Here is a 13,432-nt window from a genome sequence, read left to right on the forward strand (position 1 = left end):
TTGTGGGCTGGAACTGATCATTTAAATGAAGAGCTAAAGTACACAATGAAGGGTGCCCCAGACAAATACATATTAAAGTAGGCGCTTGTATTTTCAAAGATTAACCCAAAAAATGAATTACAGAGGAGAGCATTTAGGATAAAGAAAGTATGGCCAGGGATTGTGGCTCACACCTGTAATCCCAGCACTTTGAGAGGTCAAGGCGGGCAGATCAACTGAGGTCAGGAGTTCAAGACCAGCCTGGCGAACATGGTGAAACCCCACTTCTACTAAAAAGTACAAAAATTAGCCAGGCGTGGTAGTGGGCGCCTGTAATCCCAGCTACTTGGGAGGCTGAGGCAGGAGCATCTCTTGAACCTGGGAGACATAGGTTGCAGTGAGCCGAGATCATGCCACTGCACTCCACCCTGGGTGACAGAGTGAGACTCTGTCTCAAAAAAGAAAGAAGGAAGGTAGGAAGAAAGGAAGGAAGGAAGGAAGGAGGGAAGGAGGGAAGGAGAGAAGGAGGGAAGGAGGGAAGGAGGGAAGGAGAGAAGGAGGGAGGGAGGGAGGGAGGGAGGGAAGGAAGGAAGGAAAGAAGGAAAGAAAGAGGTAAAGGCAAGGTTAAGGCAGGAGTGTAGTCCACCATGGTGCTGCATATTTGGATGATGACTCATTTAACAAGGATTATGGCACAGAAACAAGTTATAGTAGTGAAAATCTTGCAATTATTCAGCTATCACCGCGGAGTCTCTTCTAAAAGCTGGATATTTACTATTGACTTATTTATTTATATGTTTATATTTATATACTTGCTGAAAAATATTGTCCCTCAGAAGGCAGAAGCAGCAGTGAGATGTATTACTATTTTATACTTAATTCTAATCAATATGGAGGAACTAGTTGGGACTGTGGACATGAGGACCACACTTTCTAATTCTTTGTTGTTGTTGTTGTTGTTGTTAGACAGAGTCTCGCTCTGTCGCCAGGCTGCAGTGCAGTGGTGTGATCTCGACTCACTGCAACCTCCACCTCCTGGGTTCAAGCGATTCTCCTGCCTCAACCTCCTGAGTAGCTGGGACTCCAGGCACGCGCCACCACGCCCAGCTAATTTTTGTACTTTTAGTAGAGACGGGGTTTCACCATGTTGACCAGGATGGTCTCAATCTCTTGACCTTGTGATCTGCCAGCCTCGGCCTCCCAAAGTGCTGGAATTACAGGCATGAGCCACTGCACCTGGCCCACACTTTGTAATTCTTAAATGTGGCACAAAGAAATTTTACATAAATTCTGACACATTTTTTAGGAAAACCAGTTTTGAAAAAAAATCAGAAAGATCAAATAGGATACCACATAAATGATATGATAGGAGAATCTAAAATATAAAAATTTGATTCCACAATGAAGGACAATCCCACTGAACAGTAAAACAAAAAAAATCCGGTTTCCTAAAATGACTGACAGCATCTCCTTCTACTTAAGAAAATTAAAAATGCTAGATTAGGCCGGCGTGGTGGCATACGCCTGTAATCCCAGCACTTCGGGAGGCTGAGGTGGGAGGATCGCTTGGGCCCAGGAGTTTGAGAACAGCCTGGGCAACATGGCAAAACCCCATCTCTATAAAAACTACAGAAATTAGCCGGGTCTGGTGACTCGCTTGAGCCTGAGAGGCAGAATTTGCAGGGAGCCATAATCATGCAAATGCGCTTCAGCCTGGGTGACAGAGCAAGACCCTGTCTCAAAAAAAGAAAAAAAAAAAAACCGAAGAAACAAAACTAGATTAAAACTTTTAAAAAGTGCTGAAAAGACAGTAGGCATTTATTAATTCAAACTAAATTTTATGGGAAAGTCTGAATGCAGAAATGAGAAGTGCAGGAGATGAAAAAGCTAAGTACAAAACTCCCTGAAAGGCTATGGCCACCTCCAGTCCCTGGGAGATTTCATAACCTATGTAACCAGAGTCTGCTGACCAGTTTAATGTGGTCACTGGGTAACAGTGCCTCCAGGGCACCTGGAGCAAACACACACAAATGCTGTCTGAAAGAAAATACTTGTTTTTCCCCCTTGATGCACGCTCACAAATACTTTTTTTAAAGTAGTGTTAACCTGCACACAGTTGAAGAATTCAGGTACCCCAGAAAACAAAGGTCCATAAAGGAAGACTGGCAGAAACGATTGAGAGCCTAAACAGAACCATAGATCCTAATATTGGAACTATCATTAGAATGAAATTGCACCTGTATCTTACACCATACACAAAAAGTCAACTCAAAATGGATTAAAGATTTTTAAGACCAGAAACTGTAAAATTCCCAGAAGAAAACATAAGGGAAAAAGCATCATGACGTTGGAGTAGGTGATGATTTCTTGGATATGACACCAAAAGCACAAGACACAAAAGCAAAAACAGGTTGTTGGGGCTACATCAAGCTAAAAAGCCTCTGCACGGAAAAGGAAACACTCAACAGAGTTAAAAAGCAACCAATGGAAGACGAGAAAATATTTGCAGACCATATACCTCACAAGGTGTTAATATCCCAGATATAATTAAAAGGAACTTCTACAACTCAATAGCAAAAAAACAAAAACAAAAAAACAAACAAAAACATCCCAAAGAAAAAACTAACCTGATTAAAAAGTTGGCAAAGGAGTTGAGTAGACATTGCTCCAGAGAAGACATACAAATGGCCAATAGGGATATGAGAAGATACTCAACATCGCTATCCATCTGGGAAATGCAAATCAAAACTACAATGAAATAACACCGCACACCCATTAGGATGACTATTATCAAAAAACTGAAAGATAACAATTATTGGTGAGGATGTAAAGAAATTACAACTCTTGTTCACTGTTGGTGGAAATTTAAAATGGTGCCGCTACTATGGAAAACAGTATGGAGTTTCCTAAAAAAATTAAAGATATATTAGACCATGTTGGTCAAGAAAAAAAATTGGCCGGGCGCAGTGGCTCAAGCCTGTAATCCCAGCACTTTGGGAGGCCGAGACGGGCGGATCACGAGGTCAGGAGTTCGGGACCATCCTGGCTAACAAGGTGAAACCCCGTCTCTACTAAAAAATACAAAAAACTAGCCGGGCGAGGTGGCGGGCACCTGTAGTCCCGGCTACTCGGGAGGCTGAGGCAGGAGAATGGCGTAAAAACCTGGGAGGCAGAGCTTGCAGTGAGCTGAGATCCGGCCACTGCACTCCAGCCTGGGCGACACAGCGAGACTCCGTCTCAAAAAAAAAAAAAAAAGAAAAAAAATTAAAAATAGAACTACTATATGATCCAGCAATCCTACTTCAGGGTGTATATCCAAAGGAAATAAAATCACTATCTTGAGGAAATATTTGCACTTCCATGTTCACTGTAGCATTGTTCACAATAGGTAAGATATGGAAACAACCAAAATGGTCACTGACAGATGAGCAGGTAAAGAAAATGTGGTACATAAACAGTGTAATATTATTCAGCCTCAAAAAAGAAGGAAATTCTGCAATACGCAACAACATGGATGAACCTGGGGGACGTTATACTAAGTGAAATAATTCAGTCACAGAGTAATACCACAAAAAAAAAATCGGAATTATTAGTCAAAAGTTAAAATAACTATGATTGTTTTGATTAAAGAAATAAACTTGAGGCTGGGCATGGTGGCTCATGCCTATAATCTCAGCACTTTGGGAGGCTGATGCAGGAGGGTTGCTTGATGCTAGGGGTTTGAGACTGGCCTGGGCAACATAGTAAAACCCTGTCTTACAATAAAATAATAAAATCAAATAAAAGCAAAAATTAAAAAATTATCCAGGCATGGTGACGTACACCTGTCTGTACTCCTAGCTACTCGAGAGGCAGAGGCAGGAGGATTGCTTGAGCCCAGGAGTTGAGATCTTCAGTGAGCTACGACTGCACCACTGCGGTCCAGCCTGGGTGACAGAAGACCCTCATCTCTATTAAAAAAAAAATTAAATTTAAAAACAAAGAAATAAATGTGAAAATCTCTGTAGAGGACAGGAAACTATGAAAAGTACCCTAGAAGATTTAGGAAAGAACCAAACACAGCAATTCTATAAACAAAACAAACAAACAAAAATCTGGTAAGACATCTAAAATTAAATGGATGCATCAGTAGCATATCGGACATGGCAAGAAGAAATTAGGTAGAAGGAAGAAGGTAAATCAGCAGAAATGATCCAGCACTGCTTCTCCATGTTAATGTCCAGCATTCCCCATGTCTTTTGAAAATGACACAGAAGCTGCTGCCTTGGAACATGTGCTCCAGGCAGGATCTACCTGCATATTGCCTCCTAGTCACCAGACCAATAATTAGTTGTTCCAAGAGGGGGTTTCCAGTGAATATCACTTGGTAGGGAGACTAATTTCACAGCCATGGAGTCACGTTAGAATATATCCTTCTAAATATAAAAGGTAGGAGTTCTTGCCGGGCATGGTGGCTCATGCCTGTAATCCCAGCACTTTGGGAGGCTGAGGGGGGTGAATCACCTGAGGTTGGGAGTTAGAGACCAGCCTGATCAACAGGGAGAAACCCCGTTTCTACTAAAAATATAAAAATTAGCTGGGTGTGGTGGTGCACACCTGTAGTCCCAGCTACTCAGGAGGCTGAGGCAGGAGAATGGCTTGAACCCGGGAAGTGGAGGTTTTGGTGAGCCGAGATCGATCGCACCATTGCACTCCAGCCTAGGCAACAAGAGCAAAAGTCTGTCTTAAAAAAAAAAAGGTAGGAGTTCCTTTTATATTTTGGATATTATCCCTTATGAGATCTCCTGGCTGAATAAAGGCAGAGGGTGATACACTGAGGGAACTACACACCGAGACACCACGTGCAATGCAGGTGGAGAGCAGGTGTGAGAGTGGATCTGGGGGTGCAGCATCAAGAGGAAGGTGGAATTTCAAGTTGGATAAAGGAGAGTTTATTGATATGGAAACACTATCCTCTGATACCTCACTTAACACCTCAGGAAACAGTGGTAACACACTGCCAGCGTAACTCTTGAAATCTTGGAAAAAGTGAGATCCACATACATGAAGTAGACATTCCAGAAATACCATGGCAGATGGTCAAGAGAGGGCTCAGGAAGCTCAGAGAAGGGAGCCCACTATAGTGGATATACTACGTAAGGCCGGAAACCCACGGATGACCTATGTTTTGCAGCAGGGTCCAGATAACACTCCTTTTACCAGAGAGATAGCAATGCTTTAGCGACAAAAATACCAGAGTTGTTGAGCTCAATTACAGCTGTCCTCTGTAGACAAGGTAGACTGTGTGAGATGCTGAAAAACTAGGTTTAATAAAAAAAATTAGGGCCCGGGTGTGGTGGCCCAGACCTCTAACTTCAGCACTTCAGGAGACCAAGACAGGAGGATTGCTTGAGCCCAGGAATTCAAGACCAGCCTGGGCAACATAGTGAGATCCTGTCCTTGTTTTTAAAGCTAGGAATGATGGAATTTTAAAATAATAGAGGCTACATGGTAGTACTAACTTCAGAAGTGAAGTGGGCACTGTTATCAAATGACCTGCAGAGATGCTTTGCAGAGATGGTTAATTAGACATGAAATCCCTAGAGTTTTCAGGCAACATACAGGATGCTCAGTTAAATTTGAAATTCAAATGGGCAAGACTTTTTTGTATATGCACATTCCAAATATTAAATGGGATGGAACATACTTATATTTTAAAATGACTCATTGTTCATCTGAAGTTCAAATTTACCTGGACATCTTATATTTTTACTTGCTAAACCTGGCAACCCTACCCTAAAGGCAAGTTAGATAGGCAGCCAACAAGTGTATTGCATAATTTACAGAAACCAAAGCAGTCTGCATGGATTATTGGGCTGGGCATGGTGGCTCATGCCTATAATCCCAGCAATTTTGAAGGCCAAGGTGGGAGAGTCGCTTGAGTCCAGGAGTTTCAGACCATCCTGGGCAACATAGAAATATCTCGTTTCTATTAAGAATTAAACAAAAAAATGGATTACTGGAAGGCTGATGGAAGTTCTTTCAAGATAAAGTCATAGGTATGGCTGTATACTAGGAAAAGCATTAAGAAGGAAGCACACTACCCAGAAGGCGCCCTCAGGCTCCACAGACGGCATATTCCATACTTGCAGTACTATCCCTACCCATTTATTGAGTGACATGAATACACCAGGTTTCAGTAGGCCCAGAATGGGGAAGGGCTCAGCAGAAGTCTAGACTTTACCACAAGCATCCCTGCCACTTGGGCCATATGACCCAGCAGGCCCTATTGTTTACATGTGGCATGGAATTTATGGCAAGCCTCAGTTGGAGAATTACAAGGTAAGCCTGTAGGGTTCTGGAGCAAGTCATGCCATCTACATTGATGACATTGCTGCTGAGCCCTGTAGAGATAGTATATCTGGCCATGGGCCGTGATGTGACTGTGTGGCCAGAGCTGCCCATTATGAGCTGGGTTATATAAAATCCACTACAACATAAGTTTGGGTGGGTCAGTGGCAATCCATTGTAAGATATAATTGGCACATTTGTGATTAGACACAAGTTGGACAAGACAGCATGCCATCCATATGTCATCCAAAATCTGAATGAGTTGCTGTTGCTTACAAATTAATAATTACTTTACAGTGTTCTCCAAAAAGTGTTACAAGACTGGCCAACAACTGGATTATTATTCATGATGATTGTCTGTACTGGAGGACAAGCTGCCACCCTCTTGTAGTGTGATCTCTACTGTGTCCTCAATAATAGTCCCCCGAGTGTTAGTTGCTTGTGTTTTTTCTTTTTTCTTGTAGAAATAAAGAGGAAAATAAAGCATTGCTTGCACTCATGTCTAGTATCAAAACCGGGAAGTAGGACAAAATGGGTAAATAGGCTTAACTCTCTGAAACCATTCATTTATGCTTTCTGCCTGGCCCCTGGTCCCCTTAGGTAGAGCTTATGAGACCTTCACCCTGTCTTCAGCTTAAAACCAGATCAGAAAAAATTACTTGGTGTAAGAGCAAGGCTTTTCTTTCCTCAGGTGAAACAAAGCTCCCTGGGGGATCAGAAGAGGGGAATTAGATGGGCATTGGGGAGAAAGTAAGGAATGTTTAGGGCTGGGTGTCATAGCTCATGCCTATAATCCCAGCACTTTGGGAGGCTGAGGCAGGCAGATCACTCAAGCCCAGGAGTTCGAGACCAGCCTGGGCAACATGGCAAAAACTTGCCTCTAATAAAAATAAAATAAATAAAATAAAAGGAATGTTTAAAGGATGGCACATTCCTGAGAAATGGGTTCTGAGCCCTGCACCCCCACCTCCCTCCACTCAGGGGCAAAAATATAGTGGGTGTTTTAGGCTTCTCCTGGGTACTCACCAAGAGCTTGGACTGCACTTCTCCTTCGCCCCATGGCTCGTTCAGATTGTGAAAACTTGCTGCAACTACAGCAGTCTCAACCAGAGCCACTCAGGAAGGAATATTCCCCCATCTAACTTTCTGGGCCATGCCTTCTCTGTAGCTTGTACCCCATAATTAGACTTGCTCATCATTTCTTTCATCTTTGAACAATAGTTATCTCCTGTAAGGGACTTACATGGGGGAGATATAACAAATGATAGAGAATATAGTTTTGAGAATCTCTGCATATATGTGGTTGGAGCCAAGATTATGAATGAGATCATAAAGAGACATTGTACAAAGAAAGAAGAGAAAGGGGCCAAGGATCAAACTCATATAATTGTTCCAAGAGTAATTTTCAATTGCATTACCAAAAACAAGGGAGGTGGGCAGTTGAAGTGGAATGTGGGATTGTGATCCAAGTTTTAACTACTCTTGCTATGGGTAGTTTATTTCTCCTCGTCTGCCTTCCATTCTCTATGCTACAACCTGAGTTTTATCTTTCAAAAACACAGATCTAGTGATGCTCTCTCTTTGCTTCTAAACTTTAGATGATGTGTCATTACTATAGAATGAAGTTTCAACTCCTAGCTGAGCATAGTGGCTCATGCCTGTAATTCTAGCACTTTGTGAAGCTGAGGCGGGTGGATTGCTGGAACCCAGGAGTTCAACACCAGCCTGGGCAATATTATGAAACCCCTTCTCTACAAAAAATACAAAAATTAGCTGGGCATGGTGGCGCCTGCCTGTGGTCCCGGCTACTTAGGAGGTTGAGTCAGGATGATTGCTTGAGTCTGGGAGGCAGAGGTTGCAGTAAGCCAAGATTGCATCATTGCACTCCAGCCTCGGTGACAGAGTAAGACCCTGCCTCAGACAAACAAACGAACAAACAAAGTTCCAACTCCTTACCATGGTGTTCAAGGTCCTTGGTAATCCAACAAAATTCCAACTCCTTAGCATGGTGTTCAAGGTCCTTGGTAATCCAACAGAGTTTCAACTCCTTGGCATGGTGTTCAAGGTCCTTGGTAATCCCTGTCTTAATCTGCATTTTCAGATTCAGTTACCATCACCATTAATTCCCTGTGCCAGGCACGATGGGCTTGGCATTCCCTGGATATATCATATATCCTTCTCTGTCTAAATAAAATATCTCTATACTTCTTATTGCCAAAAATGTCCTGCTTTAGGTGTGCTTCTCTGTCTGGTACATTCATGCTCAACTTCAAATAGTTCATTCATACATGACCACTCAAATTTCGGTAGCATTTCTACACATGTCACTGTTTATTCTCGTAATCAGCATTAAATGTTGAACTGCAACAAGGAAAAGATATTCTCACAAGCTGAAACTTTAGTGTTTTAAAGGAAGCCTGTTTCAATCTTCATGGTCAAATTTAATTATTTCCATTTCTATGCTGATATGGTTTGGCTGTGTCCTCACCCAAATCTCATCTTGAATTATAGTTCCCATTATCCCCACATGTTATGGGAGGGACCCAGTGAGAGGTAATTGAATCATGGAGGAGGTTACTTCCATGCTGTTCTCAGGATAGTAAGTTCTCATGACATTTGATGGTTTTACAAGGGGCTTTTCCCCTTTGGTTCAGCACTTCTCCTTGCTTCCATCTTATGAAGAAGGACATGTTTTCTTCCCCTTTTGCCAAGATTGTAAGTTTCTTGAGGTATCCCCAGCCATGCTGAACTCTGAGTCAATTAATCCTCTTTCCTTTATAAATTACCCAGTCTCTAGGGTATGTCTTTAATAGCAGCATGAGAATTGACTAATACATACGCTTTCAGAGACTGTTTACAAAGAGTTCTAGAATAGCATTGATCCTTATCTTTGTCATTCTACAATTAGTTGTAAAGAATCTGCCCCATCTATTTGATTTTTAATCCCTGAATAACACAGACATTGTTTTTCTCAATATGACACTTCTATCACCTAATGCTTAGTGCATGGCAAGTATTCACTAGGTGTTTGTTAGACTGAACTAAAAATTATCTAATATTAAAAAAAACACAAGTCATAAACACACAAATTTCATGTGACTCAGTTCACTCTAATAATCAGCATTTAGCTAAATTTCAGTAAAGGAAGCAGAAAGTTCTCCTTCCCTAATCCAAACTAATTTTTAATCATGAATTGATTTAGTTTAACCTTTGGCTCAATACCTATTCAGTAAATAGTAGTCCTTTCATTATTACAAATTGAGGTTGCTTCCATTACTACAAAAAGTAAGTCAATGAGATCTGCTTAAAATAAATTGCAGATCATGCTATAGGCAAATGTTAAAAGAAACAAACAAGCAAACAAAGAGAGAAAAGATAAGCTTACTGATTTAGGCTCTGAGTAGGTACCAAGTCCGATGATGGGAATGCTGTTTCCATCACTTAGAGGTATGCGGTGACTTGCAGCACTGAGATCCATTGTGGAGAGAGAATCCGATTGTAGGAGTGATTCTGAACACCACAGAGAGTCTTTTTAAAAAGGTGTCCTAGAGCCTATTCAATCAAAGAAAGGAAGGCCAGAGGGAGGAGCAGAGGGAAGGGAGATTAACACACCTATTTCTCAACCTGTTTTTTTTTTTCAAGGTTGTCCTGGAAATCCTAAGCATGGTTGTCCTTTGAACTTCATCAGAGGCTTGTAAAACATAACCTATTGAGAGCTTATGCTTACTTCTTCACAACAAAATATTGAAAAAAACAAAAAGAAGCAAATCTATCTGGCCTCTATCAGTTAGGATGTTTTGTTGGCAAATAAGAGACTGATATAGTTTGGCTGCATCCCCAACCAGATCTCATCTTGAATTGTAGCTCCAATAATCCCCAACATCATGGGAGGGACTTGGTGGGAGGTAACTGAATCATAGGGGCATGTGTTTCCCATGCTGTTCTTGTGATAGTGAATAAGTCTCACAAGATCGGATGGTTTTATGAAGGACAGTTCCCCTGCACATGCTCTCTTGCCTCCTGCCATGTGAGACGTGCCTTTGCTCCTCCTTCACCTTTTGCCATGATTGTGAGGCTTCCCCAGTCATGTGGAACTGTGAGTCCATTAAGTCTCTTTTTCTTTATAAATTACCCAGTCTCAGTTGTCTTTATCAGCAGTGTGAGAACAAACTAATACACAGATCTATCTTAAATTCTCTTAAACTATAATGGAAATTTATTGGTTCATTTTCCTCAAATTCTGGCAGTAGGGCTAGCTTCAGGGGAGACTAGACGTTTTCTAGGACTTCCTGGGAGATTTGGATGCAGCAGGACTGGAAAGGGATCTAGGATCTTTATCACAAGTTAAGCTTATCACCAGTTAAACTGGACTAGAGGAACAATAATATGGCCAGGACCAATTTCTCACTTCTGGTTCTTCTCTCTGCCTTCTTGTTCTCTCAGGAAGCTCTCTCTCTCTCTCTCAGTTCCCTTAACATTGAAAAGTGTTTACTGACTGTCCTTGGAGTGACAAGGTTTCAGTTTCAAACAACAAAAAAGAGATCTTACTTTCTCAGTAGCTCAAACAGTAGTCCCAAAATTGAAACTTATTGGCCTTGATTGCCTTTCTTGGTTCGTGGATCCTTCACGAAATCAATCACAGTGGCCAAAAGAAATAAAAGACATTTCCTTAAAAGAGTTAGAAGTTATTTCTAAATTTGGAGTTGGGGGTTGAAGGAGTGCAGGAAATTCCACCCCAACATATGGCTTCCTGGTATAATGAAGATTTTGAAGTAAAGACCCTTAGAGATCAACAGGTTCTGGAAAAGACTTTTCCCTGTCTACATAAAGATAGGATGGACCCACCAAGGAGAACAATTGTTCTTTTTCCCCTCCCTGTTATCTCATGATCCATTACAAAACAAGAAGACCAAGAATGTGTTGGGAGTCAGAAACTGATACCCCAAAATATGGCACTTTGACATACCGAACTGGAAAAGCCTCAAGGTCTCTCTGACCTCTACTCCCCACCACCTCTCCCAAAGTGAAATTCCTTTATCTGCCTAAGATCCAGACCCACCAAAATGAACAATTCTTTTTTCTTCCTCTCCCTGTAAGACTAAGAATGTAACCCCTCCTGAACAAACCCTTTCACCAGATAATGTACAAAGTAATCTCTACTCCCTGATCCATTCATTCTCCCTAGTGATCCCCTCAACAGAATTCCTCTTTTCCCCTCTCCCATAACCTGATTTGCCAGTAAATAAGCTTCTAAACCCCACTGTGGGTGGGGAATCACTCTGTGGTTCTCCCTGTGTAAACATATAGTTAAATAAAATTGTATACTTTTTCTCCAATTAATCTGCCTTTTGTGAGTTGATTTTTCAGTGAAACTTCAGAAGGCAAAGAGGAAGTTTCCCTGGCCTGTACACTTCACAGGTCACTGAGTCCACAATGGTTAAAATGTCCCTGAAGTTGAAACTGGCCAAATTGTCCCATATTTATGGATTTTTGAATAAACATCGAAATGGGCCCTCTGTCTTAAAACTTGAAACTTATGTCTTAACTGAGTTTTTTCCTCAGGAAACTGACCCTCAGGCAAGGGACCTAAACTCACTAGATCACCACATCCAGATACTGAGACACCAAACACCTCATTCATCAGGATTGCTTCCTTATCCCTCCCTAATTTCTTTTCCCCACCTTCCCTGCTGTGTAAACAGACCAATTTCGGTCAGTCAGGGAGACAGATTTGAGACTGAACTCCCATTCTCCTTGGCTGCAGGACTAGATTAAAGTCTTCTCTGGCAATCCTCGTTGACTCAGTGATTGGCATTCTGTGCAGGGAGCAGCACAATCTTGACTGAACTCCTGGTGTTTCAGCAATAAAGTTCATCTATAATTGACTTGCCCTCTCTCCAAGGGTCATTCTTGCTTATGTACACATTAACATATAACGTATATATAACATGTTCAGTATTCACATTAACAGCAGACACAGTAATTTAAACTAGGCTGTGGCAATGTGGAACATGGCAGTAATGGTATTCAATATCATTTTTAAATTGATACAACAAATGCTTACTGTGCACCTTTGTGTGGTAAAATGTTGATTAGCATGTGTTTATTATTTTTATTATTACTGATTTTTTGCTATTTAGTTCTATGCATTTTAACACATACATAGATTTTTGTAACCACCACCACAATTGGGATACTGAAAAGTGCTATAACCCGAAAAACTCTATCCTATCACACCCTCCCCTATCCCTTAATCCATAGAAATCACTGTTTTCAATCATCATAGTTTTATTTTTTGAAATTATCATAAAAATTGAATAACTACCATTTTGCCTCCCCAGTAGCAATGCAGTTGAGTTGCAGTTGTCCTGTATCCTGACATCACTTAGTATTTTTTATTTTAGCCTTCTAGTAAATTTGTTGTGTTATTTCATTGTTATTTTTATTTGCATGTGGTTGATGATGTTGAACTCATTTTTCTTTTCTCCTGTTTTTGGTTTTTAGAGATGAAATTATTTATGTTTAGCAGGGAAGGAACACCATAGCCTAGTGGTAGAAACTAGGCCACTGTCCGCTGATAGATATCAGGACAGACAAAGTCAGACCGTGGGACAATAATCTTTGATGTTCAAGTCCTTCACATTGTCAGGATCCTGCTGATTGGACTATCTGGGAAAGGTTGCCTCTAGACTGGACAAGTGCCAGTTCCTTCTGAGCCTTCTAAGGTTGGTGCAAAAGTAATTGTGGTTTTTGCTATTACTTTTAAATGGGAAAAACCACAATTACTTTTGCACCAACCAAATATTATAGAATGAGTGTTTGCATCGTGTGATGTAAAAGTGGTTACACAGTAATACTGAAGAATCTAGACAGGATGCATTGAACAACTGTGATAAAGGCACTTGCCAGAAAAAGAAATTATTATGACTTTGGTAAAAGACTGTTCATCCAGTGGACTAGATAACCAAACCCAGATCTCATAAATGCACTAAAAAATTCCAGCAGAGTCTATTCTTATACAAATGTATTTGCACCGAGGTATGTTTGTTCTGGCATAAACTCCCTCTTGGTTAGCAAAGAGGAAATCAAGATGAAATATGTTATTATCCATTCAGACTCTGCA

General features: G+C 41.1%; 1 protein-coding gene and 1 long non-coding RNA gene across 4 annotated transcripts in view; one reads left to right on the forward strand and one right to left on the reverse strand.

Annotated features, from left to right (window-relative positions):
* LOC105471317 (aldo-keto reductase family 1 member D1) overlaps positions 1-9,873 on the reverse strand; it is a 42,199-nt gene extending 32,326 nt beyond the window's left edge. Inside the window, exon 1 of one of the 2 annotated variants that reach the window (XM_011723741.3) lies at positions 9,695-9,873. In XM_011723741.3, coding sequence (XP_011722043.1) covers positions 9,695-9,787 — 93 coding nt within the window. In that variant the 5' untranslated portion in view covers positions 9,788-9,873. The remainder of the gene's footprint in view (positions 1-9,694) is intronic. The other variant, XM_011723740.3, reaches the window with a different exon arrangement.
* LOC139362720 (uncharacterized) overlaps positions 1-13,432 on the forward strand; it is a 110,465-nt gene that overhangs the window by 58,547 nt on the left and 38,486 nt on the right. The window lies entirely within an intron of this gene.

The sequence above is a fragment of the Macaca nemestrina genome, chromosome 4, assembly GCF_043159975.1.
Source record: "Macaca nemestrina isolate mMacNem1 chromosome 4, mMacNem.hap1, whole genome shotgun sequence".
Taxonomy (NCBI): domain Eukaryota; kingdom Metazoa; phylum Chordata; class Mammalia; order Primates; family Cercopithecidae; genus Macaca; species Macaca nemestrina.